Source organism: Anomaloglossus baeobatrachus, chromosome 6 (assembly GCF_048569485.1).
Source record: "Anomaloglossus baeobatrachus isolate aAnoBae1 chromosome 6, aAnoBae1.hap1, whole genome shotgun sequence".
Classification (NCBI taxonomy): Eukaryota; Metazoa; Chordata; class Amphibia; order Anura; family Aromobatidae; genus Anomaloglossus; species Anomaloglossus baeobatrachus.
The window spans coordinates 433,917,447-433,939,774 of NC_134358.1; the positions used below are offsets into that span (position 1 = coordinate 433,917,447).

At 45.7% G+C, this 22,328-nt stretch overlaps 1 protein-coding gene across 1 annotated transcript in view; it reads right to left on the reverse strand.

The window, feature by feature from the left end:
* Positions 1-22,328, reverse strand: part of ATP2C1 (ATPase secretory pathway Ca2+ transporting 1) — a 183,836-nt gene that overhangs the window by 22,004 nt on the left and 139,504 nt on the right. The window contains exons 16-21 of the mRNA XM_075316144.1: positions 7,010-7,114; positions 5,889-6,045; positions 4,341-4,511; positions 2,561-2,658; positions 2,365-2,415; positions 1,109-1,275 (exon numbers count right to left, since the gene is read on the reverse strand). Of these exons, the coding sequence (XP_075172259.1) occupies positions 1,109-1,275; positions 2,365-2,415; positions 2,561-2,658; positions 4,341-4,511; positions 5,889-6,045; positions 7,010-7,114 (749 nt within the window). The remainder of the gene's footprint in view (positions 1-1,108; positions 1,276-2,364; positions 2,416-2,560; positions 2,659-4,340; positions 4,512-5,888; positions 6,046-7,009; positions 7,115-22,328) is intronic.

Genomic DNA, 22,328 nt, shown 5'->3' on the forward strand with positions numbered 1-22,328 from the left:
GGCAAACTAAAGGACATGTCCCAAAAAAAGCTGTACCTGAACCTAATATGTTCTAGAAATCCCAGCATTTGAGTAATAACATACAGTACTTAGGAGAAACGAATCCTGACGGCAGCTCGATCAGTGACAGGTCATCTAGAAGCCTCAGATTGCTTTTATACATAAGCTAACAAGACTACATAGTGTGTCTATTTAGTAGTAGCTGGATTGAAGTCTAAGGCCAGAATCACACTTGCTAGTGCCTCGCGCGAGTCTCTCATGGTAGAACCCGGCATGGCCGCACACTCCCCTGACAGGAGCGGGTCGGTTGCATGTATCTATGCAGCTCAGACGCTCCTGTATGCATAGTGTGCGGCCATGCCGGGTGATTCATTGAGAGACTCGCGCGAGTTACACGCAAGGCACTAGCAAGTGTGATTCTGGCCTTAAAGATAGGTAACCACTATGCCTGTGGTACCAGAAAATAGAGAAAGTGATAAATACACAAATCAGGTAAATATTTGAGAGGAGTGGGCACTACCATGCTTAAGTGCTAGGTCTTTGTAACGAGCAGTTGGACGCTCGGATGGGTGCAACTAGAGTACTCTAATACAATGGATCTTAAATGGGAAACACAAGCATTTTTCTGGAACATTTCCCGTAAAAATGCTTGAGTCCCCCACTGACTTTCTTTATACTCAAATACTCGAGTCGTGTCCATCCGAGCATCCAACTCCTCGTCACGGGGACAGAGCATGGTAGTGCTCTCTCATCCCTAGTTATGAGTACTGAGCACCCGAGCAAGGTATTTCTCGCTCATCCCTAGTTACGAGTACTGAGCACCCGAGCATGGTAGTGCTCACTCATCACTAGTTACGAGTACCAAGCCCCCGAGCATGGTAGTGCCCGCTCATCACTAGTAAATATGTGAAGCCAATACCATGAGTTAATATACTGATCTAGATTTAGCTGCAATATTAGAAAAAAAAATATCTGAAAATCTACAACCTGTACATTATAAATGTGCAATCGAGTAAAACAGACTGAACATTTGTTTGTTCACAAAATTTTTAATGCTTAATAAATATCAATTTTCAAAGAAATATCAAAGAGTACAAATAGGACTCACATAATTGTATGAAAATCATCCTCCACCAGGATCATGTCGGCTGCCTCTTTGCAGACATCTGTTCCAGTTTTTCCCATTGCAACCCCAATGTCCGCAGCTTTCAAGGCCACTGCGTCGTTCACACCATCTCCCGTCATTGCTACAACTGCACCAATATTCTGCAAGCTCTGAAGTACACAAACAGAATTTCATTTACATTGACCATTTAACTTAAAGGGGCTCCTCGGGTATTTGTGATTGATGATTGCTCTTCAGGATAGGTCATCAATATGAGATCGGTGAATGTCTAATATCTGGCACTCCCCCAATCAGCTGCTAAAAGCCGATCCGCAGTACCCAGGTCAGATACATCACAATGAACAGAGCAGCACAGTTTAGCTGTATTCAATGTTTCCATCCGATCGCCCCCAGAGGGTGTCCAGTGTTTCACCCCCAATCAAATACTGGTGACCTACTTTATGATCAGTTTCAGAGCAGCGCACCATCTTTGCAAGGGAAACATGCACCTTTGACTACAGTAGTGACCGGTACCTTAGGCAATAAGCTATACAATTAACCCCTATCTGACATTGCTATATTTTGTTTCTTTAATTTTTGTTTCCCTCTCCTTCCAAGAGGCACAACTTTTTTATTTTTCCATCAACACAGCCATGAGAGAGTTGTACTTTTGATGACACAATTAAATTTATTATGTGATGTACTGTAAGCGAGAAAAAATAAATTACAACGCCGGTACAACGGTCAGGGAAAAAAAAGGGGTTTTTGGGTCTTTTATACAAAGTATTCCCTTTGTGACTTGGCAATAGGATTCTCCATGTTAGTGCAATTGTATAAGATACCAAACATGCATAGTTGTTTTTTTTTTGGGGGGGGAGGGGGGTATTTTATTTTTAAGTGGTGAATAAAATGTTAATTTTGTAAAGGTAAAAAAAAAATTGCTTGTGTCGCTATTTCCCCGAGTCCTGTAGCGCTTTCATTTTTCGGTTGCTGGCGGTGTGTGAAGGATTGTTTTACATATAGTATACATACAGTAAAATGTTTTAAACAACATAGGCCTGGAATTTTACAGTAAAAAGTTACTGAAAAAGCCGCTCTCACATGACACTAGACATCTGTGCTTTACAAAAGTATTCTGCCACCTCCATTGCCTTCTGTATGTGGACGCTCAGAGTAAACTAATAGCAGTAATACACTATATAATATACAGTTCTGCAAACACACAAATTACTGAAATGCACATTGAAAGACAAACTTACCTTCACAATTTTTAACTTGTGCCTCGGACTGGCTCGGTAAAACACGGATACCTTGAATAAATAATTAAAATGGAGCGGATTACACAATAAAAAGAGAAAGACAAAAAAACCAAAAAAAACACAGAACAGTATTGTAAGTATCATGTAATGTGAGCAGACGGCTGGTGTAACATCCTCACACTGCAGGTGTACGGACCTTCGGGACCATCTGGGAGAGCTGCTGAATGTCCATGGTGTCCACCTCCTCTCCAGAAAGCGACTGCAGGCCATTGGAATAGAAGCCCAGACGACTCGCTGTGGAGAGGAATAAATATAGGTCTTCACCAAGAGAAAGCGCTATAAAAGATCAAGTGTGGGTTTTGCGGTAGTTTGGGGAATCTTTCTTTAAGCGCTTACAGTTCAGCAGATTTCTAGTGTGTGCTTAGTTGGTTAAGATGGTCTGGGCCACAATTCTTGTCATGACTATATAGTGCTGTGGCCACGATTGTGCAGAGCCATCTGGCCAAAAGGCCATGGAAGGGAATTAGAATTAAGACCATTCAAAATAATTCCTTTTTAAAAGATATTGTGACTATCACTACAAACAGATAACGGTCAGTCATGGAAAGGAATGAAGAAAATCTCATAGGGTTTTTCCCCTTTCTAGAAACTTTTGGACATTTACTCAGTTACTTGTCAAAAAATAAACTGAACTTTACTTACCCTCCCCGGGTCTAGTGTGGGGACTCTGCTGCTGTTTAAGTATGTGTTTAGCTGCAGAGGTGGGTTCAATTTGATAGCACTGCAGGCAATCACTGATCTAAATGGCTGCCAACATAGAAGGCATGAGTTGCTGAGCTCAGGTACTTCTGCAGCGCTGTTATTGTGATGTCATCGAAACAGCCGGAGACTCTGGCAGTGGTGGAAAAACAGCGCTGTTTGGGTTACAATTCTTTTCATGACTATAGTGCTGTGGCCATGACCATGCTGTGCCATCTGGCCAATCAGGCCATGGAAGGGATTTAGAAATAAGACCGTTGTTCCAGTCTTTGTTTAGCTACCAAGGTGGCATCAAGTTGACAGCGGTGTGACCAATCACTAAGAACTGCGGCTGCCATCATAGAAGGTACGATCTCAGTTACTGCTGCAGCGCTGTTAATGTGATGCGCCAATACAGCCGGAGACTGGTGCAGTGGTGTAAGTAAAGCTTAGTTTATTTTTTGCTTTTACAAGTGAGCAAATGACCAAACCTTTCGTAAAAGGGGACAACCAATTAATCCTGGTGTTTTATAACATTACATCTATTATTTATATGTCTATGTTTGCAGTCTCCATCAACACTTAATGATGCCCTCCCATGTAATTTCCAATAAAGTTTGGCTAACAGGCTTGCATAGTTTTTCGCCAGTCTATAGCCAGACCTACTGACAGCCTATAGACAGGCGTCCTCTGTTAATGAATGAAACCAGCAACATTTGTCTGCAATCCAGAGAAATCGGGAATCATGCAGGGTGCAACTAATCAAGCAACGCGACGTGTCCATGAAGCTCGATTAGTAGAGGAAAGTGTCAATAATTCTACCGGCATTTTAAGAGGCCGGCTGGGAGGGAGAAGCCATTTAATCCACTAAAGTAAAATAGAGTTTTAATGAGAAAAATGCACTTGATAATTCAAGTGGAGAGTGAGCGAAGAAGAAATCGTTTTCTGTAAGAAAAGCTCTTATTACTACGCCACATGCTCATTTATTGTATATACTTTAACAGGGCAATCGACCTTGGCGAGTCAAGCGACGTAAATGCACTTAATGCAAGAGGGAGCTTCCAGTAAATTATTCCACTTAACTCATCTCCACAACGTAAGGAAACTGTTCATAAAAAAATGAAGCTGGCATGTTAACATTATTACTACTCCGAGGACTGCAAAAGAAGCCAAGTGCAAAAGAAGCCAAGTGCAATAGTCACAACGTTTCATTCTCCGCATATTCTTTCTTTCCATACCAATAGCCACAGCGGTTTCTTGTGAATCCCCAGTGATCATTTTAATGGCGACACCAGAGCGAATAAGAGTAGTGACCGCTTCCTTTACGCCGGTTCGAGGAGGGTCGATTATACCCACTAGGCCCAAAAAGGTCAGCTGTCCCAACTCCGGACCAGACGCCAGTGCAATAACTGCAAGGAAAGATACGAATCAGGAATATTAGGGAAAGGATGGAGACATATGCCTTATAAATAGCTCTCATTGAAAATATTAAACTGGTAAGTCTACAGCTTCTACGTAAACCTATGCGTCTTCATAGTTACAGATTGCAAACAATCTCTGATGCAAAAGTTATAAAAAGGAACTTTTCTGTCTCAAACTTATAATAAATGGTGTGTAGGACTAGACATGGGGACAGATAGGGGGCAATAAAAATATATTTTCAGACTACACAGCATTCGTTTGCAGTCTGTTACCATGGAAACCAGGAAAGACTTATTGAAAGCTGTAGATCCGTAGCTCCTAAGTGGTGGGAATTCACCATACGGACCATCAGTATGGTATCAGATTTATACTGTTACATTACGATTCTGTAATATGGGAAACTGTACATGGTCTTGCAAGTGATATATAGCTGCTCAGTTAACAAATAAATAAATAAATAAATAAATAAATAAATGGATAGCATATGGTCAGAACACTGATTACGAAAAAATTGCCGATCTTTTCTGGATGAGAGTGGGATCGAATTTTATATGCAGATGTGACTCAGGCCTTCATTTTAGATCTATTACAACAATTATAAATAGGTTTCAAATTAAAGAATGGTGGTGATTTAGAAAACTGTCTATGGGTCTGTTCACACCACCTGGTCAAATCTAGTGTCTACATTGGGCAGTCCGGCTCTTTTTGGTGAGCAGGATCATTTGACTCAGGTTATCCAAAATTGCCAGCTCTATTGTATTCCTATGTAATGTGTGTTCAACTGCAGGTGAACATATACTGTAGTTATGGTAAAAGCAACGTAGTCTGATGCGTTTGAAACCTAATCAGACTTTAACGGAGCATTTTTTTACGGCTGGCTTTCAGTTTAATTGGAATTCAAATACAGTCATTTTACCTCCACCAGTGAGGGCCATTATAGACTACAAGCGTCTCTCACTAGCATGCCCGGCTCCCATCATTCAGTGAAAGGAGCCAGATCTGTGTTCTGGATCAGTCACGAACGACCCATCACTAATTGGGAATCCTCTGGATGGCCATGCTAAACATGTCCAGAAAACGCCAGACAGATTGAGGTCAAAAGAGTGTCTATATGGCCTCCGTAGATTTGGTGTACATCTGTATACTCAAGGTGCACACAGTGTACTTTTCTATTTAATAACATGGTGACCTATGTGTGATGGAAGCCAGTGGAAAGTGACCAGTTAGGTAGCACAGATTTCACTGATAGTATTCTTCAAAAATTAAATCTGTGCCATGACTGGCTACTTGGAGTTTAATTTTTATTTCTTCTTTCATTCAATGTCTTTTTCAAAAAGAAAAATGTTCCTGTGAACACTCCTTACCTCGAAGGCCCGCCGTGCCCATGTATGCCGTCTCCTGATGGTACAGCTCCTTTTGTTGCTGAGTGAGGGGTAAATTGTGGCCTTTGCTGCTGTATGTTGTGCAGTACCGGACCACCTGCTCGTAGGCCCCTTTCATATAGCAAATCTCTGCCTTATCCTTCAAATAATGACAATAAAATACTGATAGTATTTAACACAGAGGACAGAACACTTGTGGATACATGCTGGCAAGGTTTATTTTTACATGCAATAATTTCAATATTTCAGTACAATCCTCCTAATTTTATCAAAGTAGAAGTAGTAATAATAATAATAATAATAATAATAATAATAATAACAAAACAATAATCATAACAACAACAACACTAATACAATACAATAATAAAACAATAAAACAATATAAATAATAAAACAATAACAAAACAATAATAAGTATAACAACAACAATAACAAAACAATAATGCTAATAAAATAAAGCGAATAATAAAACAATAATGCTAATAATAACAAAAAAATAATGCTAATAACATAAAATAATAATAATAATAATAATAATAATCATAATAATAATAATAATATTATTATTAATAATATGTGATGGTTGTCTGTGTGTCTAATTAGGATGGGTCATCAATAACGGATTGCTGGGGGTCTGACTCCCGGCAGCACCCCCAACCAGCTGTAATTAGGAACTAGCAGGAGCCAGATAAAACCTGTGAATGTATCTGAGTATCCCGGCTCCGTTCTATGAGCCATAGCTGAGAACTGCACATCAGCTCCTATATAAAGGGAGTACAACATCAATATTAGATGCCCAGACAGCCCTTTAAAGTAGGGTACTTTGCTTTTGAAGCCCACAATACATGAACCCCGGCTGCACAGTGAACACACAGTCTGAATACAGCACTGTTCACACAAACTCCCATTCTGTTACATAGGATTTCTTATTCCAAGCTTTCTGGAGCAAGTGTAGGGGAGCGGGCATTACAAAATAGCTTACAAAACAAGTAAAAGTTACCCAGAGAACTAATCTGAGATCTTCTGCTGTCACTGAGCCAAGCACAACATGTAGACCTGCTTTACCTACAGGCATTTCTGCAGTGCTGTAATGAGCCACGTACCTGCTGAGTTCGGTGCACGCATTTCACAGCCATCCACTTCTGTTCGGAGCTGAATGGGTATTCTGCCTTCCGGATATAATCATGTCGAAGTCCCTCGAGGCCCATCTACAAATAATGCCTCAATTATTCTAATGGTCATAATACAAAATGAAAATGCATTTCAGAAGAAGTACATGCACTGATTAATTAGAGAAAGTCTCGGAGGTTCTGGTCTGTACTTGAGACACATTTCAAATCGGTTTCTCCCATCTAACTGGATGTCAGATGTAATCCTATGGCAGCAGAGACACCAGGACGTGGGCATGCACTCCGCTCTCCGCTCAAACTGCATTCACCCAAATTAGAAGTCCTTTCAGTTAATGGGGTACAAAGTGTTGAACACATGTAAGGCACAGAGCATACTGTGACGTTACAAAGGTTGAAAAAAGCCCTAAGTCCATCTAGTTCAACCTTCTTCCACCAATTATACATTTTGTCATTAAGTCATTTATAACCAACAATGTTGTGTGCACTGAGGAAATCATCAGCCCTTTTTTAAAAGCTGTTATGGTATCTGCCATTACTACCTCTTGTGGTAGGGCATTCCATAGTCTAGCTACTCTAACTGTAAAGAACCCTTTCCTATTTAGCTGCTGAAAGAATTTCCAGTCCCTATATTACTGGCAGAATGCTGGTGAAGAGGTTACAAAGTATAAAAGTATAGAAACAGGGCAGTTCTCTGTCATATGAGAATGCCATCATTGGGATAAGGGCAGCAGGCCCCCCCCCCAAAAAAAATATAAAAAAAAACCAAAAACATAAAAAGATCACTTCTATATACAAAAAGTAAGCCATACAGTAAATATGGACAAAAGACAAACAATATTCATGCCGGTGGTCATAGTCTGGTAGTGATACAAAAGGAGCCTTGTATACAATAGTATATGTTGTACAGTTTCATAGGAGGCTGACACTTGTCATAAGAATACATGAAAATTATTGTTTTCTATAGAAATATTACTAGAAAAAAAAATTACATTTATTCCACTGTCCACTAGATGGCAGCAATCACCTGAGCAGAGAGCGGGACACAATCAGCCTGAGAACAATTACCAATCAGCACCTGAATTACATTTACTACAACAGATCAATACAGAGACTGGTTTATAGCTTTAGGACAAGTTATTGCAGTAATATTGATTATGGGACGGCATATTTTATCCTATAACCACACTCCAACTATCACCGCGCGTATATGTGCAGTTTAGGTTTATCTTCTGGATCTGACAGTAACTTTATTTTTCATTAAAGGAGCTGTGCGGAACAAACACTGATGATGTATCCTTTTAAAAGCAACTAATGACTGAGCACAGTGATTGGCTGCAGCGCTGTCCATGTCATGCTACCCCATAAATTATACAGAAGGGCAATTTGAAGGAACAACACTAATAAACACACTGATCTGCGAGAACACTAGAAGAAGTGCTGACCAGTGACGGGAATGGTCAAGGAGTGCGATATGTTGATAGCGGGAAAATGGGCAAGTGTAATGATCAACTGACCAGATACATATTATAATGACTAGACAGCCAGATCAGAGTGTATACAGCTGTAGGTGCAAGGGTATGTGCACACCTTCAGCAATCCCAGCAAGAAAAATGTGCTGAAAATACCGGATGTGTACGCAGGAAAAACGCTGTGTAAGGCCCTGTGCGCACGCTGCATTTTTGCACCATTTTCACTGCATTTCATGTCAAGTCTTTCTGTCTTTGTGGCCTGCGTTTTTCCATTAAATATAGTATTAAAAAAAAAAAAAAAAAAACACACAAAATTAGCAAAAACACTAAAAAACGCACAGAAACGCTGCAAAATTATTTTTTGTTTATGCGTTTTTCGGCCAAAGGTGTTTTTTTCGCTGAAGAAACAAAACTGCAGCGTGCGCGCATAGTCTAAAATACACTTTTTTCACGTGCATTTCTGGTGCTTTTTGTCCCCCAAATCATAAATATGGGTGAAAACTACTGCAAGAACACAAAGGGAATCTGTCACCAGGTTTTTCCTCCCCCGAGAGCAGCATAATGTAGGGATAGAGACCCTGATTCCAACGATGTGTCACTTACTGAGTTGTTTGCTGTCATTTTGATAAAATCAATGTTTTCTCTTCTGCAGATCTAGCAGTTAAAAAAAGATCACGTCCGACGGCAAGCCAAGTGGTCCTGTAATGATAATCTATTGCTGATTAACCAGTGATTTTATCAAAACTACACTAAGCAGCCTAGTAAGTGACACTGCTGGAATCAGGGTCTCTGTCTCTACAATATGCTGCTCTCAGATTTGGTGGAAAAAACACCTGGTGACAGATTCCCTTGAAGAAGTTAAAACTTTTTCAAATGCTCAAGGGAGTCTGTCTGATCTTTTGACAAGCTGACCAGAAAAAATAAGAAGTAAAGGTGGCAACCCTGCCCTCGAGAGTGTTCTTGATATGCAGTGACGAGTCGACACCATCAAAAATGGCCCAAGAAAAGACACATGACAAACCAGCATTCTGGAAGGTCATGGATGCTCAAGCTGTTGGGCAGCAATGCCTACTCCATCTGGTGTGATCATATTGTAAGGTTACAGCAGCGCAAACTGCTGTCATATATGATAAAGTGGTTACAATAAGAACGTGAGCATTAGTAGTGGACCATGGTGTTATGGATGAAGGTGACCTGATAACGCCTTCTCATTGATATCAAGTGTCTAGTAGATGAAGACCAGATGGAAGCAGCATGTATGACGAGAGGACACATGTCAGCAGAGGCAGGGATGATGTGGACAACGTTCAGCTGGGAAATATTGATCCTGGTATTTATGTTGATGTTACTTTGACATGTATCATCTACTTAAGGGGTTTGTACCAAGATGAAAAGTAATCATCACTATTCATATCCCAATTGTTGGGACCCCCTGCAATCTAAAAAAATGGGACATTGAAGAGTCCCAGCTGAGTGGAGATCGAGCATGAGCACCACTGATCTATCCATTCCTAATGGGATGGCCAGAAACAGCCACTGAGAACGTATTGGGGATGGTGGAAGGGATGCACATGCTCTACATCCATACCATTCAGGTGGGAGTCCCGGGGAGGAGACCCCATGCAATTTGCACGTTATTCCCTATCCTATGGAAACGGGATAACGTCTAATTTTTGTACAAATCCATTAACCATTGTGGCAGAGCAAGAACACTCCTTCACAGCAACAGTATTTTCTAATGGCACCTGCGTACTTCAGTAGGAGAACACATCCAGCAACACTACAAAATCGTCCAGGGAGGAGAGTACAGGGTGCTAAGGTGGCCTCCAAAATCTCAAACTGTGCCGGATACACATTTACAATCCATGGAGGTCTTACAGGATCTTCTGCTGAATGTTGGAGCCAGATATCACAGACCGGCAAGAGTGGTCTTATGGAGTTTATGCCTCGGGTCTGCTGTTATGAGGAGGAGGGACAATATTATGCAGGTGGTTTTTAGGTTATGGCTGACTAGTGTATATAGTGTGTGGTCTTTCAGTAGGAAGACTTATCAGTAAGATGTACACATACAAATCCCAGACATCTCCTCTGACTGCTCTTAAACTAACCTACTATATAAGTCACGTGTTGTGAGGACAGGAGTTCATTTTCAGCCATTACATTCTGCAATCCCCAAAGTCTGCAGCAATACGGCAATTTACGTGAGTAAATGTGAATGCGGTCCTAACAAATGGTCCTCAGTATAGATTTCATGTAGTAGAATGTGACACAAGATACAATTTAGTTTGAAGGAGAATTCTGTATCTGCAGCACCTGAGAAAACACTGCACTTAAAGTGTCAGCGCCTCCCCGATTAATTACTAGGTCATTTACAGAAATCTGCCAAGATCCCCTTCCACACACTGTGCTCCTATTCTACTTATCATCCATTATCGGGCACAGCACACATACCTGCCAGCTTTCTGTCAGCCTGAATCAATGCTTTTGGTGACAGTATCTACATCTCCTGGCAGATAAACTGCATTTAGCATTGCAGGTGGCATATAGCCATAAAAACATACATCTCCAGAGAATGGGAGTGTGGGGGTGGGGGAGGGAGAGGGGTGGTGGGATTATTAGAGGAATTCCAGGATTCAGCAGACAGGATTAGCATGAAAACGATATTAAATTAGCTTTTGTGATCAGATAAACCTAAAAGATGTTCTCCGCTACAGGAAAATCCCTTTCTAAAGGGAATCTGTCAGCAGGTTTTTGCTATCTTATCTGAGAGCAGCATGATTAAAGGTACCGTCACACACAACGAGATCGCTAGCGAGATCGCAGCTGAGTCACGGTTTCTGTGACGCAGTAGCGATCCAGTTAGCGATCTTGTTATGTGTGACACCTACCAGCGATCAGGCCCCTGCTGTGAGATAGTCGTTGCAGAATGGTCCAGGCCATTTTCTTCAAAAGGCGATGTCCTGCTGGGCAGGACACATCGCTGTGTGTGACACTGTGTGACAGGGTGACTGCATAGATCGTTATACAGGTCACTACTGCGACCTGTATCATTCCTGCATCGCTGGTAAGATCTGACTGACATCTCACCAGTGACCTCCCAGCGACTTACCAGCGATCCCTATCAGGTCGCATCATTTTCGGGATCGCTGGTAAGTCGTTGTGTGTGACTGGGCCTTAAGGCAATAAGGCCCTGAATTCAATGATTTATCACAGATTACTGGGTGCAGCGGTTCTGGCACTATCAGAGTTTTTAGATTTAACATTTAGCAGAGCTGAGAAATCTGCCCCATCCACACCTGGCTCCCTATGTACAATATCTATAGACAGTGAGCTGCCATCACAGCTGGGTGCATCAGACTAATCGGTCACAAGGCAATGTAGTGCAGAAATGAATATTTCCTTGTGCTAAAAAAAAAAAAAAAAACAAAAAAAAACAAAAAAAAAAACACTGCAGATAAACAACAGAACAGACCATAAGAGAGGCATGGCTGAAATCTGGGTTTTAACCCCTACACCAGGATGTATTCAGATTACATAGCAAAATCCTGCTGACAGATTCACTTTAATAAGTCCACTCGGCAGCACAAACTAAAAAATGGAATACTTGTGTGGACCAACTATTCCTCTGATCATGTGATATCGTGGACACATACCGTTATTTATGTCACATGAATGCCAGGGGAGAGTTTTGAGATTGTGGTTCGAAGCGGTAACTATTGACTTTTTAACTTTGTGCCGCAGAGTGGACTGTTTAAAATTAACATTGTGGGAAAACCTCTTTAAAGTTGATTTTAATCAATAGATCTTGTAATAATAATAATAATAATAATAATAATAATAATAATAATAATATTATTATTATTATTATTATTATTAAGTTCCACAATTAGATGATGTACTTAAAAAAATAAAAAAAAAACAACATTCCTGTGCTGAGATAAAAAAAAGTTTGCTTTTTAACCATTAAAAAGGTATCAACTACTGAGGACTCTCAGTTCTTTTAAGGCCCCGTCACACTAAGCAACATCGCTAGCAACATGGCTGCTAACGAACAACTTTTGTGACGTTGCTAGCGATGTTGCTTAGTGTGACATCCAGCAACAACCTGGCCCCTGCTGTGAGGTCGTTGGTTGTTGCTGAATGTCCTGGGCCATTTTTTAGTTGTTGCTGTCCCGCTGTGAAGCGCACATCGCTGTGTGCGACAGCGAGACAGCAACAACTAAATGTGCAGGCAGCAGGAGCCGGCTTCTGCGGAGGCTGGTAACCACAGTAAACATCGGGTAACCAAGAAGCCCTGTCCTTGGTTACCCGATATTTACCTTTGTTACCAGCCTCCGACGCTCTCCCTGTCAGTGCCGGCTCCTGCTCTGTGCACATGTAGCTGCAGGACACATCGGGTTAATTAACCCGATGTGTGCTGTAGCTATGAGAGCAAGGAGCCAGTGCTAAGCAGTGTGCGCTGCTCCCTGCTCTGTGCACATGTAGCTGCAGCACACATCGGGTAATTAACCCGATGTGTGCTGTAACTAGGAGAGCAGGGAGCCAGCGCTCAGTGTGCGCTGCTCCCTGCTCTCTGCACGTGTAGCTCAGTGCGCTGGTAACCAAGGTAAATATCGGGTTGGTTACCCGATATTTACCTTAGTTACCAAGCGCAGCATCTTCCACGCGGCGCTGGGGGCTGGTCACTGGTTGCTGGTGAGCTCACCAGCAACTCGTGTAGCCACGCTCCAGCGATCCCTGCCAGGTCAGGTTGCTGGTGGGATCGCTGGAGCGTCGCAGTGTGACATCTCACCAGCAACCTCCTAGCAACTTACCAGCGATCCCTATCGTTGTTGGGATCGCTGGTAAGTTGCTTAGTGTGACTGGACCTCTAAACAAACTTTTTTATCTCTGCTGGCTAACCTGTACGAAGATATATTTTACCTATATCAAAATATGCTGAGATAATCTTATATATTTGTCCCTGCTATGTACTGTGTAATGGCCGTGTCTGACTTTACAGGGACACAGATCATACCACATCACCTGGGGAGGGGGGACGCAAAAGAGTATAAAGATCATAGCTGATTCTTTTTATGCGGTAAAACATTTCTCTTCCTGTTTTCTTAAAAAATGTTTTACCTCAAAGAATGAATAATTTGCGATCCCATGCTGTATGTCTGTATACTTTTTTTTTTTTTTCATCCATCCCTGCCCAGGAGATGTGGTGTGATCAGACCATGTCCCTGTACGGTCAGACACGGCCGTTACACAGCACATAGCAGGGGCTCATTCATAAGATTACCTCATCACAGGAACATTTTTTTTTTTCTTATTCCAAGCTCTATTGATTGAAAGGAACTTTGTTCATGGGTAAAGCCCTTTAAGGGTAAGTTTACACAGTGCGTTTTTCGGGTGTGTTTTTGCTCAGAAAACTGCATGACTTAGCTTCCCCAGCAAAGTCTATGAGTTTTCATTTTTGCTGTCTGCACACGTTTTTTTTTTAGCTGCGTTTTTGTGGTGCCCAAACAAACGCAGCATGTCAATTTCCGCATTTTTCACCGCGTTTTTCATCCATTGAGTGCAATGGGATGTTGAAAAACGCAATGAGAAACGCAAATTGCAAATATAGCTGCGTTTTAGTGCGGTTTTATAACTAAAACCGCAGCTATAAAACGCAAGGGGTGGGTACTATAGTGACATGTACAGGAAGAGGATTCCATCTGTCAGTAAACACAGAAGCGTGAATCCTCCCGGTACCGCCACCGCTGCTTCCATTTCCCGCCCTGTGCCATGTGAGCTCCCGTGCGGCGGGAGATGGAAGCGGCTGCTAAATCAAAAGTGAACAGTAGAAAAATGTCATACTCACCTGTCTGCAGACTCCCGGTGCCATGTCCGCTCCCAGCTTCTCTCCCGATACCGTCACCCCCACTCCGGCTGTGTGCCGGCTCCCAGGCACGTACGATGGCTGCAGGACCTGGCGGTGGATCACCTGATGCAATCACCTGACGCATCTGCTGATCGTAAGTCTCGCGGTGACGCCGGCTTTTTACAGCCGGCCGGGCGATCAGCTGATGCAGTCAGGAGACTTCATCAGATGATTACCGGCAGTTCCATGTGTAGTGTTTTTTCTGGGGGGGGGGGGTTTGCACCGATGCATCAGCCTAGACTGTACAGCTAGCGAGTGCCGAGTGACTGATTCCCCGGCGCTTGCAGTCAGTTCCTGACAGCTGCAGACATCCCGGGCTAATCTCTGGAGTTCAGGTAAGAGCACCGGAGATCACCCCGGCCTGTCTGCAGCTGTCATGAACTGACTGCAAGTGCCGGGAAATCAATCACTCGCCGCTCACTGTACAGTCTTCGGCTGCACGCCGGAGCTCAGGTGAGAGCTCCGGAGTGTAGTGCAGGTACCTGAATCCAGGCCTGCCATTACTGGAGTTTCCTCCGGTAGCCAGTCCAACGCTGCACTGAAGTGTGGATTTTTTTATTTTTTTTTTGCACTGATGCATCAGCTGATTGTATAACCGGCTTTTATACAATCAGCTGCAGTGTCATGTGATTCATATCCTTGATCCTGACACATCATCTGATCGCTTAACCTTCCAGCAAACCGATCAGATGATATTGGATCCGGATTGGACGGCGCGGGACCCTTGACCCAGGATTACTGTGGAAGGGGGTTCTTTATTTCAATAAAGATGGAGTCACTGTGTTGTGTTTTATTTTTAATAAAAATATTTTTCCGTGTGTTGTGTTTTTTTTTTATCTTTACTAGAAATTCATGGTGGCCATGTCTAATACTGGTGTGACACCATGAATTTCGGGCTTAGGACCAGGTGATAATACACAGCTAGCCCTAACCCCATTATTACCCAGTGAGCCACCCGACATCAGGGCAGTTGGAAGAGTTGGATACAGCGCCAGAAGATGGCGCGTATATGAAAGCGCCATTTTCTGGGGCGTCTGCAGAGTTCAATTCGCAGCAGGGGTGCCCAGAAAGCTTGGGCACCCTGAGCTGCGGATTCCAATCCCCAGCTTCCTAGTTGTACCTGGCTGGACACAAAAATTGGACGAAGCCCACGTCATTTTTTTTTTTTTTTTTTTTTTTATTTCATGAATTAAAAAAAAAAAAAAAAAAAGGCTTCCCTATATTTTTGATTCCCAGCCGGGTACAAATAGGCAGCTGGGGGTTGGGGCAGCCCGTACCTGCCTGCTGTACCCGGCTAGCATACAAAAATATGGCGAAGCCCACGTCATTTTTTGGGGGGGGGAGGGGAGGGGGCAAGAAATCCTGCATACAGTCCTGGATGGAGGATGCTGAGCCTTGTAGTTCGACAGCTGCTGTCTGCTCTCCTGCATACACTATTGGATGGAGGATGCAGAGTCTTGTAGTTCTGCTCCCCCTGCCTCTCCCTCCAGCATACAGTCCTTCTTGATGGAGCATGCTGAGCCTTGTAGTTCTGCAGCTGTCTGCTCTCCTGCATACACTAGTGGAGAATGAAGAACATATTGAAAAAGGAAATTACATCAGACCTTTTTTCTTTTTTTTTTTTTTTCAACACTCTTTAATGGCATTGTTCACTGATAAACGCATAAAAACAGTGAGCAAAGAAGGGAATTTTGTTTACTTACCGTAAATTCCTTTTCTTCTAGCTCCAATTGGGAGACCCAGACAGTGGGTGTATAGCTACTGCCCTCTGGAGGCCGCACAAAGAACTACACTTAAAAGTGTAAGGCCCCTCCCCTTCTGGCTATACACCCTCCCGTAGGAGTACAGATTCCTCAGTTTTAGTACCAAAGCAAGAAGGAGGAAAGCCAATAACAGTTTCAAAAACAAATTCAATCCGATAACACGATCGGAGAACTTAAGAAACAACATGAACAACATGTGCACCCGAAAAAACGAAACCCTAAGAACAAATAGGGCGGGTGCTGGGTCTCCCAATTGGAGCTAGAAGAAAAGGAATTTACGGTAAGTAAACAAAATTCCCTTCTTTTTCGCTCCTAATTGGGAGACCCAGACAGTGGGACGTCCAAAAGCAGTCCCTGGGTGGGTAAAAAGATACCACATGAACGGGCTGTCAGACAGCCTCTTCCTACAGGTGGGCCACCGCCGCCTGAAGGACCTGTCTACCTAGGCTGGCATCTGCCGAAGCGTAGGTATGCACTTGATAGTGTTTGGTAAACGTGTGCAGACTCGACCAGGTAGCCGCTTGGCACACTTGCTGAGCCGTAGCCTGATGCCGCAATGCCCAGGACGCACCCACGGCTCTGGTAGAATGGGCCTTCAGTCCAGATGGAATCGGAAGCCCAGCAGAACGGTATGTGTGAAGAATTGGTTCCTTGATCCACCGCGCCAGGGTGGATTTGGAAGCTTGCGATCCCTTATGCTGACCAGCGACTAGGACAAAGAGCGCATCAGAACGGCGTAGAGCCGCCGTGCGAGAAATGTAAATCCTGAGTGCTCTCACCAGGTCCAACAGATGTAAACCCTTTTCAAATTGGTGAACTGGATGCGGACACAAAGATGGCAAAGTGATATCCTGATTGAGATGAAAGGAAGAAACCACCTTGGGAGAAAACTCTGGAATTGGACGCAGTACTACCTTGTCTTGGTGAAACACCAGGAAGGGAGATTTGCAAGATAACGCCGCCAGCTCGGACACTCTTCGAAGAGACGTGACCGCCACAAGAAAAACTACCTTTTGTGAAAGCCGAGAAAGGGGAACTTCTTTCAAAGGCTCGAAAGGCGGCTTCTGGAGAGCAATGAGAACCTTGTTCAGATCCCAGGGTTCCAATGGCCGTCTGTAAGGAGGAACGATATGACAAACTCCTTGGAGAAACGTGCGTACTTTAGAAAGCCGTGCCAAGCGCTTCTGAAAGAATACGGATAGCGCGGAGACTTGACCCTTAAGAGAGCTAAGCGACAAACCTTTTTCCAACCCAGACTGCAGGAAGGAAAGAAAAATTGGCAATGCAAATGGCCAGGGAGAAAACCCTTGAGCCAAGCACCACGCTAAGAATATCTTCCACGTTCTGTGATAGATCTTAGCTGAGGATGGTTTTCTAGCCTGTCTCATTGTGGCAACAACCTCATGAGATAAACCTGAGGCCGCTAGGATCCAGGACTCAATGGCCACACAGTCAGGTTCAGGGCCGCAGAATTCAGATGGAAAAACGGCCCTTGAGACAGCAAATCTGGACGGTCTGGTAGTGTCCACGGTTGGCCTACCGTGAGATGCCACAGATCCGGGTACCACGACCTTCTTGGCCAATCTGGAGCGACGAGTATGGCTCGATGGCAGTCGGACCTGATTTTCCGGAGAACTCTGGGTAACAATGCTAGAGGTGGGAACACATAGGGGAGTCGGAATTGCGACCAATCCTGAACCAAGGCGTCTGCCGCCAGTGCTCGGTGATCGTGAGACCGTGCCATGAAAACTGGGACCTTGTTGTTGTGCCGTGACGCCATCAGATCGACGTCCGGCGTCCCCCAGCGGCAACAGATCTGCTGAAACACGTCCGGGTGAAGGGACCATTCTCCTGCGTCCATGCCCTGGCGACTGAGAAAGTCTGCTTCCCAGTTTTCCACGCCTGGGATGTGAACTGCGGATATGGTGGACGCTCTGCTTTCCACCCACGTCAAAATCCGTTGGACTTCTTGAAAAGCTTGGCGACTGCGTGTTCCCCCTTGGTGGTTGATGTACGCCACCGCCGTGGAATTGTCCGACTGAATCCGAATCTGCTTGCCTTCCAGCCATTGTTGGAAGGCTCGCAGGGCAAGATAGATTGCTCTGATTTCCAGAACATTGATCTGCAGGGTGGACTCTTCCAGAGTCCACATCCCCTGAGCCCTGTGGTGGAGATACACCGCTCCCCACCCTGATAGGCTCGCATCTGTCGTGACCACTGCCCAGGACGGGGGAAGGAACGACTTTCCCTGTGACAATGAGGTGGGGAGAAGCCACCAACGCAGAGAGTCCTTGGCAGTCTGAGAGAGGGAGACAGTCCTGTCGAGGGACGTCGATTTCCCGTCCCATTGGCGTAGAATGTCCCATTGTAGAGGGCGCAGATGAAACTGCGCGAACGGGACTGCCTCCATTGCTGCTACCATCTTTCCTAGGAAATGCATGAGGCGCCTCAGTGAGTGCGACTGGCTCTGAAGGAGAGATTGCACTCCAGTCCGTAGCGAGCACTGCTTGTCCAGTGGAAGCTTCACTATCGCTGAGAGAGTATGAAACTCCATGCCAAGATAAGTCAGAGATTGGGTCGGGGTTAGATGAGACTTTGGAAAGTTGATAATCCACCCGAAACTCTGGAGAGTGTCTAGTGCCACCTTCAGACTGTGTTGGCATGCCTCTTGAGAGGGTGCCTTTATAAGCAGGTCGTCTAGATACGGGATGACCGAGTGACCCTGCGAGTGCAGAACAGCTACTACTGCCGCCATGACTTTGGTGAAGACCCGGGGGGCTGTTGCCAGACCGAAAGGTAACCCTACGAACTGCAGGTGTTCGTCGTGTATGACGAAGCGTAGGAAACGCTGATGCTCTGGTGCGATCGGCACGTGGAGATACGCATCTTTGATATCTATTGATGCTAGAAAATCTCCTTGAGACATTGAGGCTATGACGGAGCGTAGGGATTCCATCCGGAACCTCCTGACTTTTACGTGTCTGTTGAGCAACTTTAGATCCAGGACGGGCCGATACGATCCGTCCTTTTTTGGGACCACAAACAGATTGGAGTAAAAACCGTGACCTTGTTCCTGAAGAGGGACGGAGGTCACCACTCCTTCCGCCTTTAGAGCGGCCACCGCCTGGAACAGAGCATCGGCTCGGTCTGGTGGTGGAGAAGTTCTGAAGAAACGAGTTGGCGGACGAGAACTGAACTCTATCCTGTACCCGTGAGACAGAATATCCCTCACCCAACGGTCTTTGACGTGTGACAGCCAGATGTCGCCAAAGTGGGAAAGCCTCCCACCGACCGCGGGTGTGGGAATCGGAGACCGCAAGTCAGGAGGACGCCGTCTTGGCAACGGTTCCTCCGGCTGTCCTTTTTGGGCGTGACTGAGACCTCCAAGAATCTGAGCGTCTCTGGTCTTTTTGAGTCTTTTTTGACGAGGCGAATTGGGACCTGCCCGGTCCTCGAAAGGACCGATAACCAGACTGACCCTTCCTCTGTTGGGGTCTGTTTTGTCTGTGTTGCGGTAAGGATGAGTCCTTACCCTTGGAGTGTTTGATGATTTCATCCAAACGCTCTCCAAACAATCGGTCACGAGAAAAAGGCAAATTGGTTAAGCACTTCTTGGAATGAGAATCTGCTTTCCAATGTCTCAACCACAGGGCCCTACGCAAAACAACGGAGTTGGCTGACGCCACTGCCGTGCGGCTTGTAGCGTCAAGAACAGCATTAATCGCGTACGACGCGAATGCCGCCATTTGCGAGGTCAATGGTGCTACCTGCGGGGCAAATGCACGTGTGACGGAGTCAACTCGCGCAAGCCCGGCTGAGATAGCTTGGAGTGCCCATACGGCTGCAAAAGAAGGCGCTAATGACGCTCCAATCGCTTCATAGATGGATTTCAGCCAGAGCTCCATCTGCCTGTCAGTGGCATCTTTAAGTGCCGCTCCATCTTCAACTGCAACCAAGGATCTAGCTGCAAGCCTGGAAATTGGAGGATCCACTTTTGGACACTGGGTCCAACCCTTGACCACCTCAGGGGGAAAAGGATAGCGTGTATCTTTAAGCCGTTTAGGAAAACGCCTTTCAGGATAAGCGTGGGGTTTCTGGATTGCGTCTCTAAAGTCAGCGTGGTCCAGAAAAGTGCTTAAAGTACGCTTAGGGTATCTGAAATGGATTCTCTCGTGCTGCGAAGCTGACTCCTCCACAAGAGGAGCTGGTGGGGAAATATTTAACATCTTATTGATGTTAAATATAAGATCATTAACTATGGCGTCACCATCTGGTGTATCTAGATTGAGAGCGGTCCCAGGATCAGAATCCTGATCAGTTACGTCCGCCTCATCACCCATAGATTCATCTCGCTGGGATCCTGACCATTGAGATGAATGTGAAGGCCCGTCATAGCGAGCCCGCTTAGGCTGCCCGGGGCCATCGTCCGAGTCAGAGTCTTCACCCTGAGGTGTATATGCCCGTCCCGGAGCTTGGAGCTGAGGGGGACCAGGGGGCAATGATTGCACAGTGTCCGTGGCCTGAAGTACAGGCCTAGCTCGCAATGTGTCAAGAATTTGTGACATAGTGAGAGACATTCTGTCAGCAAAAGCTGCAAACTCAGTTCCTGTCACCTGGACAGCATTCACAGGTGGTACACCCTGGGTCACGTCCAGCAGAGGTCCCGACTGCGCAAGCGCCGCAGGGGCCGAGCACTGCACACAATGGGGGTCCGTGGAGCCTGCCGGTAGAAAAGTCCCACATGCGGTGCAGGAAGCATATAATGTCTGCGCCTTGGCACCCTTGCGTTTTACGGGCGACATGCTGCTGGCTCTCTGCAATGTGAGAGAGTCTATAGCCAAAGGGCGACCAGCGCTATGCAATACAAAGTATTTGTAGAAACAAAATACTAAGAATACTACTGGCACAAGAGGGGGTGAGCCCTGAGGGCTGCTTACCGCCCGCTGAATAGCGGGTAAGAGGCTGCAGAATTCCTTGTCTGGGTCTCCCCGGCTCCCCTCTGCAGCGCAGCGTGTCAGCAGGAATGGCTGCCGGCGTCTGTGGAGAGGGGCGGTCCGTGGGAGTTCCCAAACAAAAGTGCGGGAAACAGTGTCCCCTCTGTGCCGATTGTGAGGGCTGGAGTATGTAAAAACGACTCCAGCCCTCGGCGCTGATGCACTGGCCAGCGTCCCGCCCCTCTCCTGACTGGCAGGTCTGGGGGCGGGAACGAACGGAAGCAGGCCGCAAAAGCCGGGGACTCGAGTTATCAGCGCGGCCGCCGTAAAAGCGCGGGCCGCGCTGAAGTCCCCGGCGCACCACAAGTGCCAGCCGCGCCGCAGTCCCAGCGGCCGGCGTGACCGAGTCCTAGACGTGGCCAGCGTCCCGCCCCTCTCCTGACTGGCAGGTCCGGGGGCGGGAACGAACGGAAGCAGGCCGCAAAAGCCGGGGACTCGAGTTATCAGCGCGGCCGCCGTAAAAGCGCGGGCCGCGCTGAAGTCCCCGGCGCACCACAAGTGCCAGCCGCGCCGCAGTCCCAGCGGCCGGCGCGACCGATTCCTATAAGTGTGCCTGCTTCAGCGAAGCTGAATGAGGCCATGGCACAAGCGCCGTAGCGCTGATGTCCCCCGGCGCACTACAACACCCAGCATGCTGCGGTGTGAGCGCCAAATGCACGGGGACACAGAGTACCTTGAGGAAGCAGGGCCATGTCCCTGATGTACTCCGCTCCATCCAGCATCTTCTCCAGGGGCTGTAGATGGAGCCCGGTCTCAGTGCCTGGAGACCAGTAAATCCCACTTCACCCAGAGCCCTGTAAAAAGGGATGGGGAAGGAATCAGCATGTGGGCTCCTGCCGCCGTACCCGCAATGGGTACCTCAACCTTACAAACACCTCCGACATACAGTGGGGTGAGAAGGGAGCATGCTGGGAGCCCTGTATGGGCCCTCTTTTCTTCCATCCGACATAGTCAGCAGCTGCTGCTGACTAAAAACAATGGAGCTATGCGTGCGTGTCTGACCTCCTTGCGCACAAAGCTAAAACTGAGGAATCTGTACTCCTACGGGAGGGTGTATAGCCAGAAGGGGAGGGGCCTTACACTTTTAAGTGTAGTTCTTTGTGCGGCCTCCAGAGGGCAGTAGCTATACACCCACTGTCTGGGTCTCCCAATTAGGAG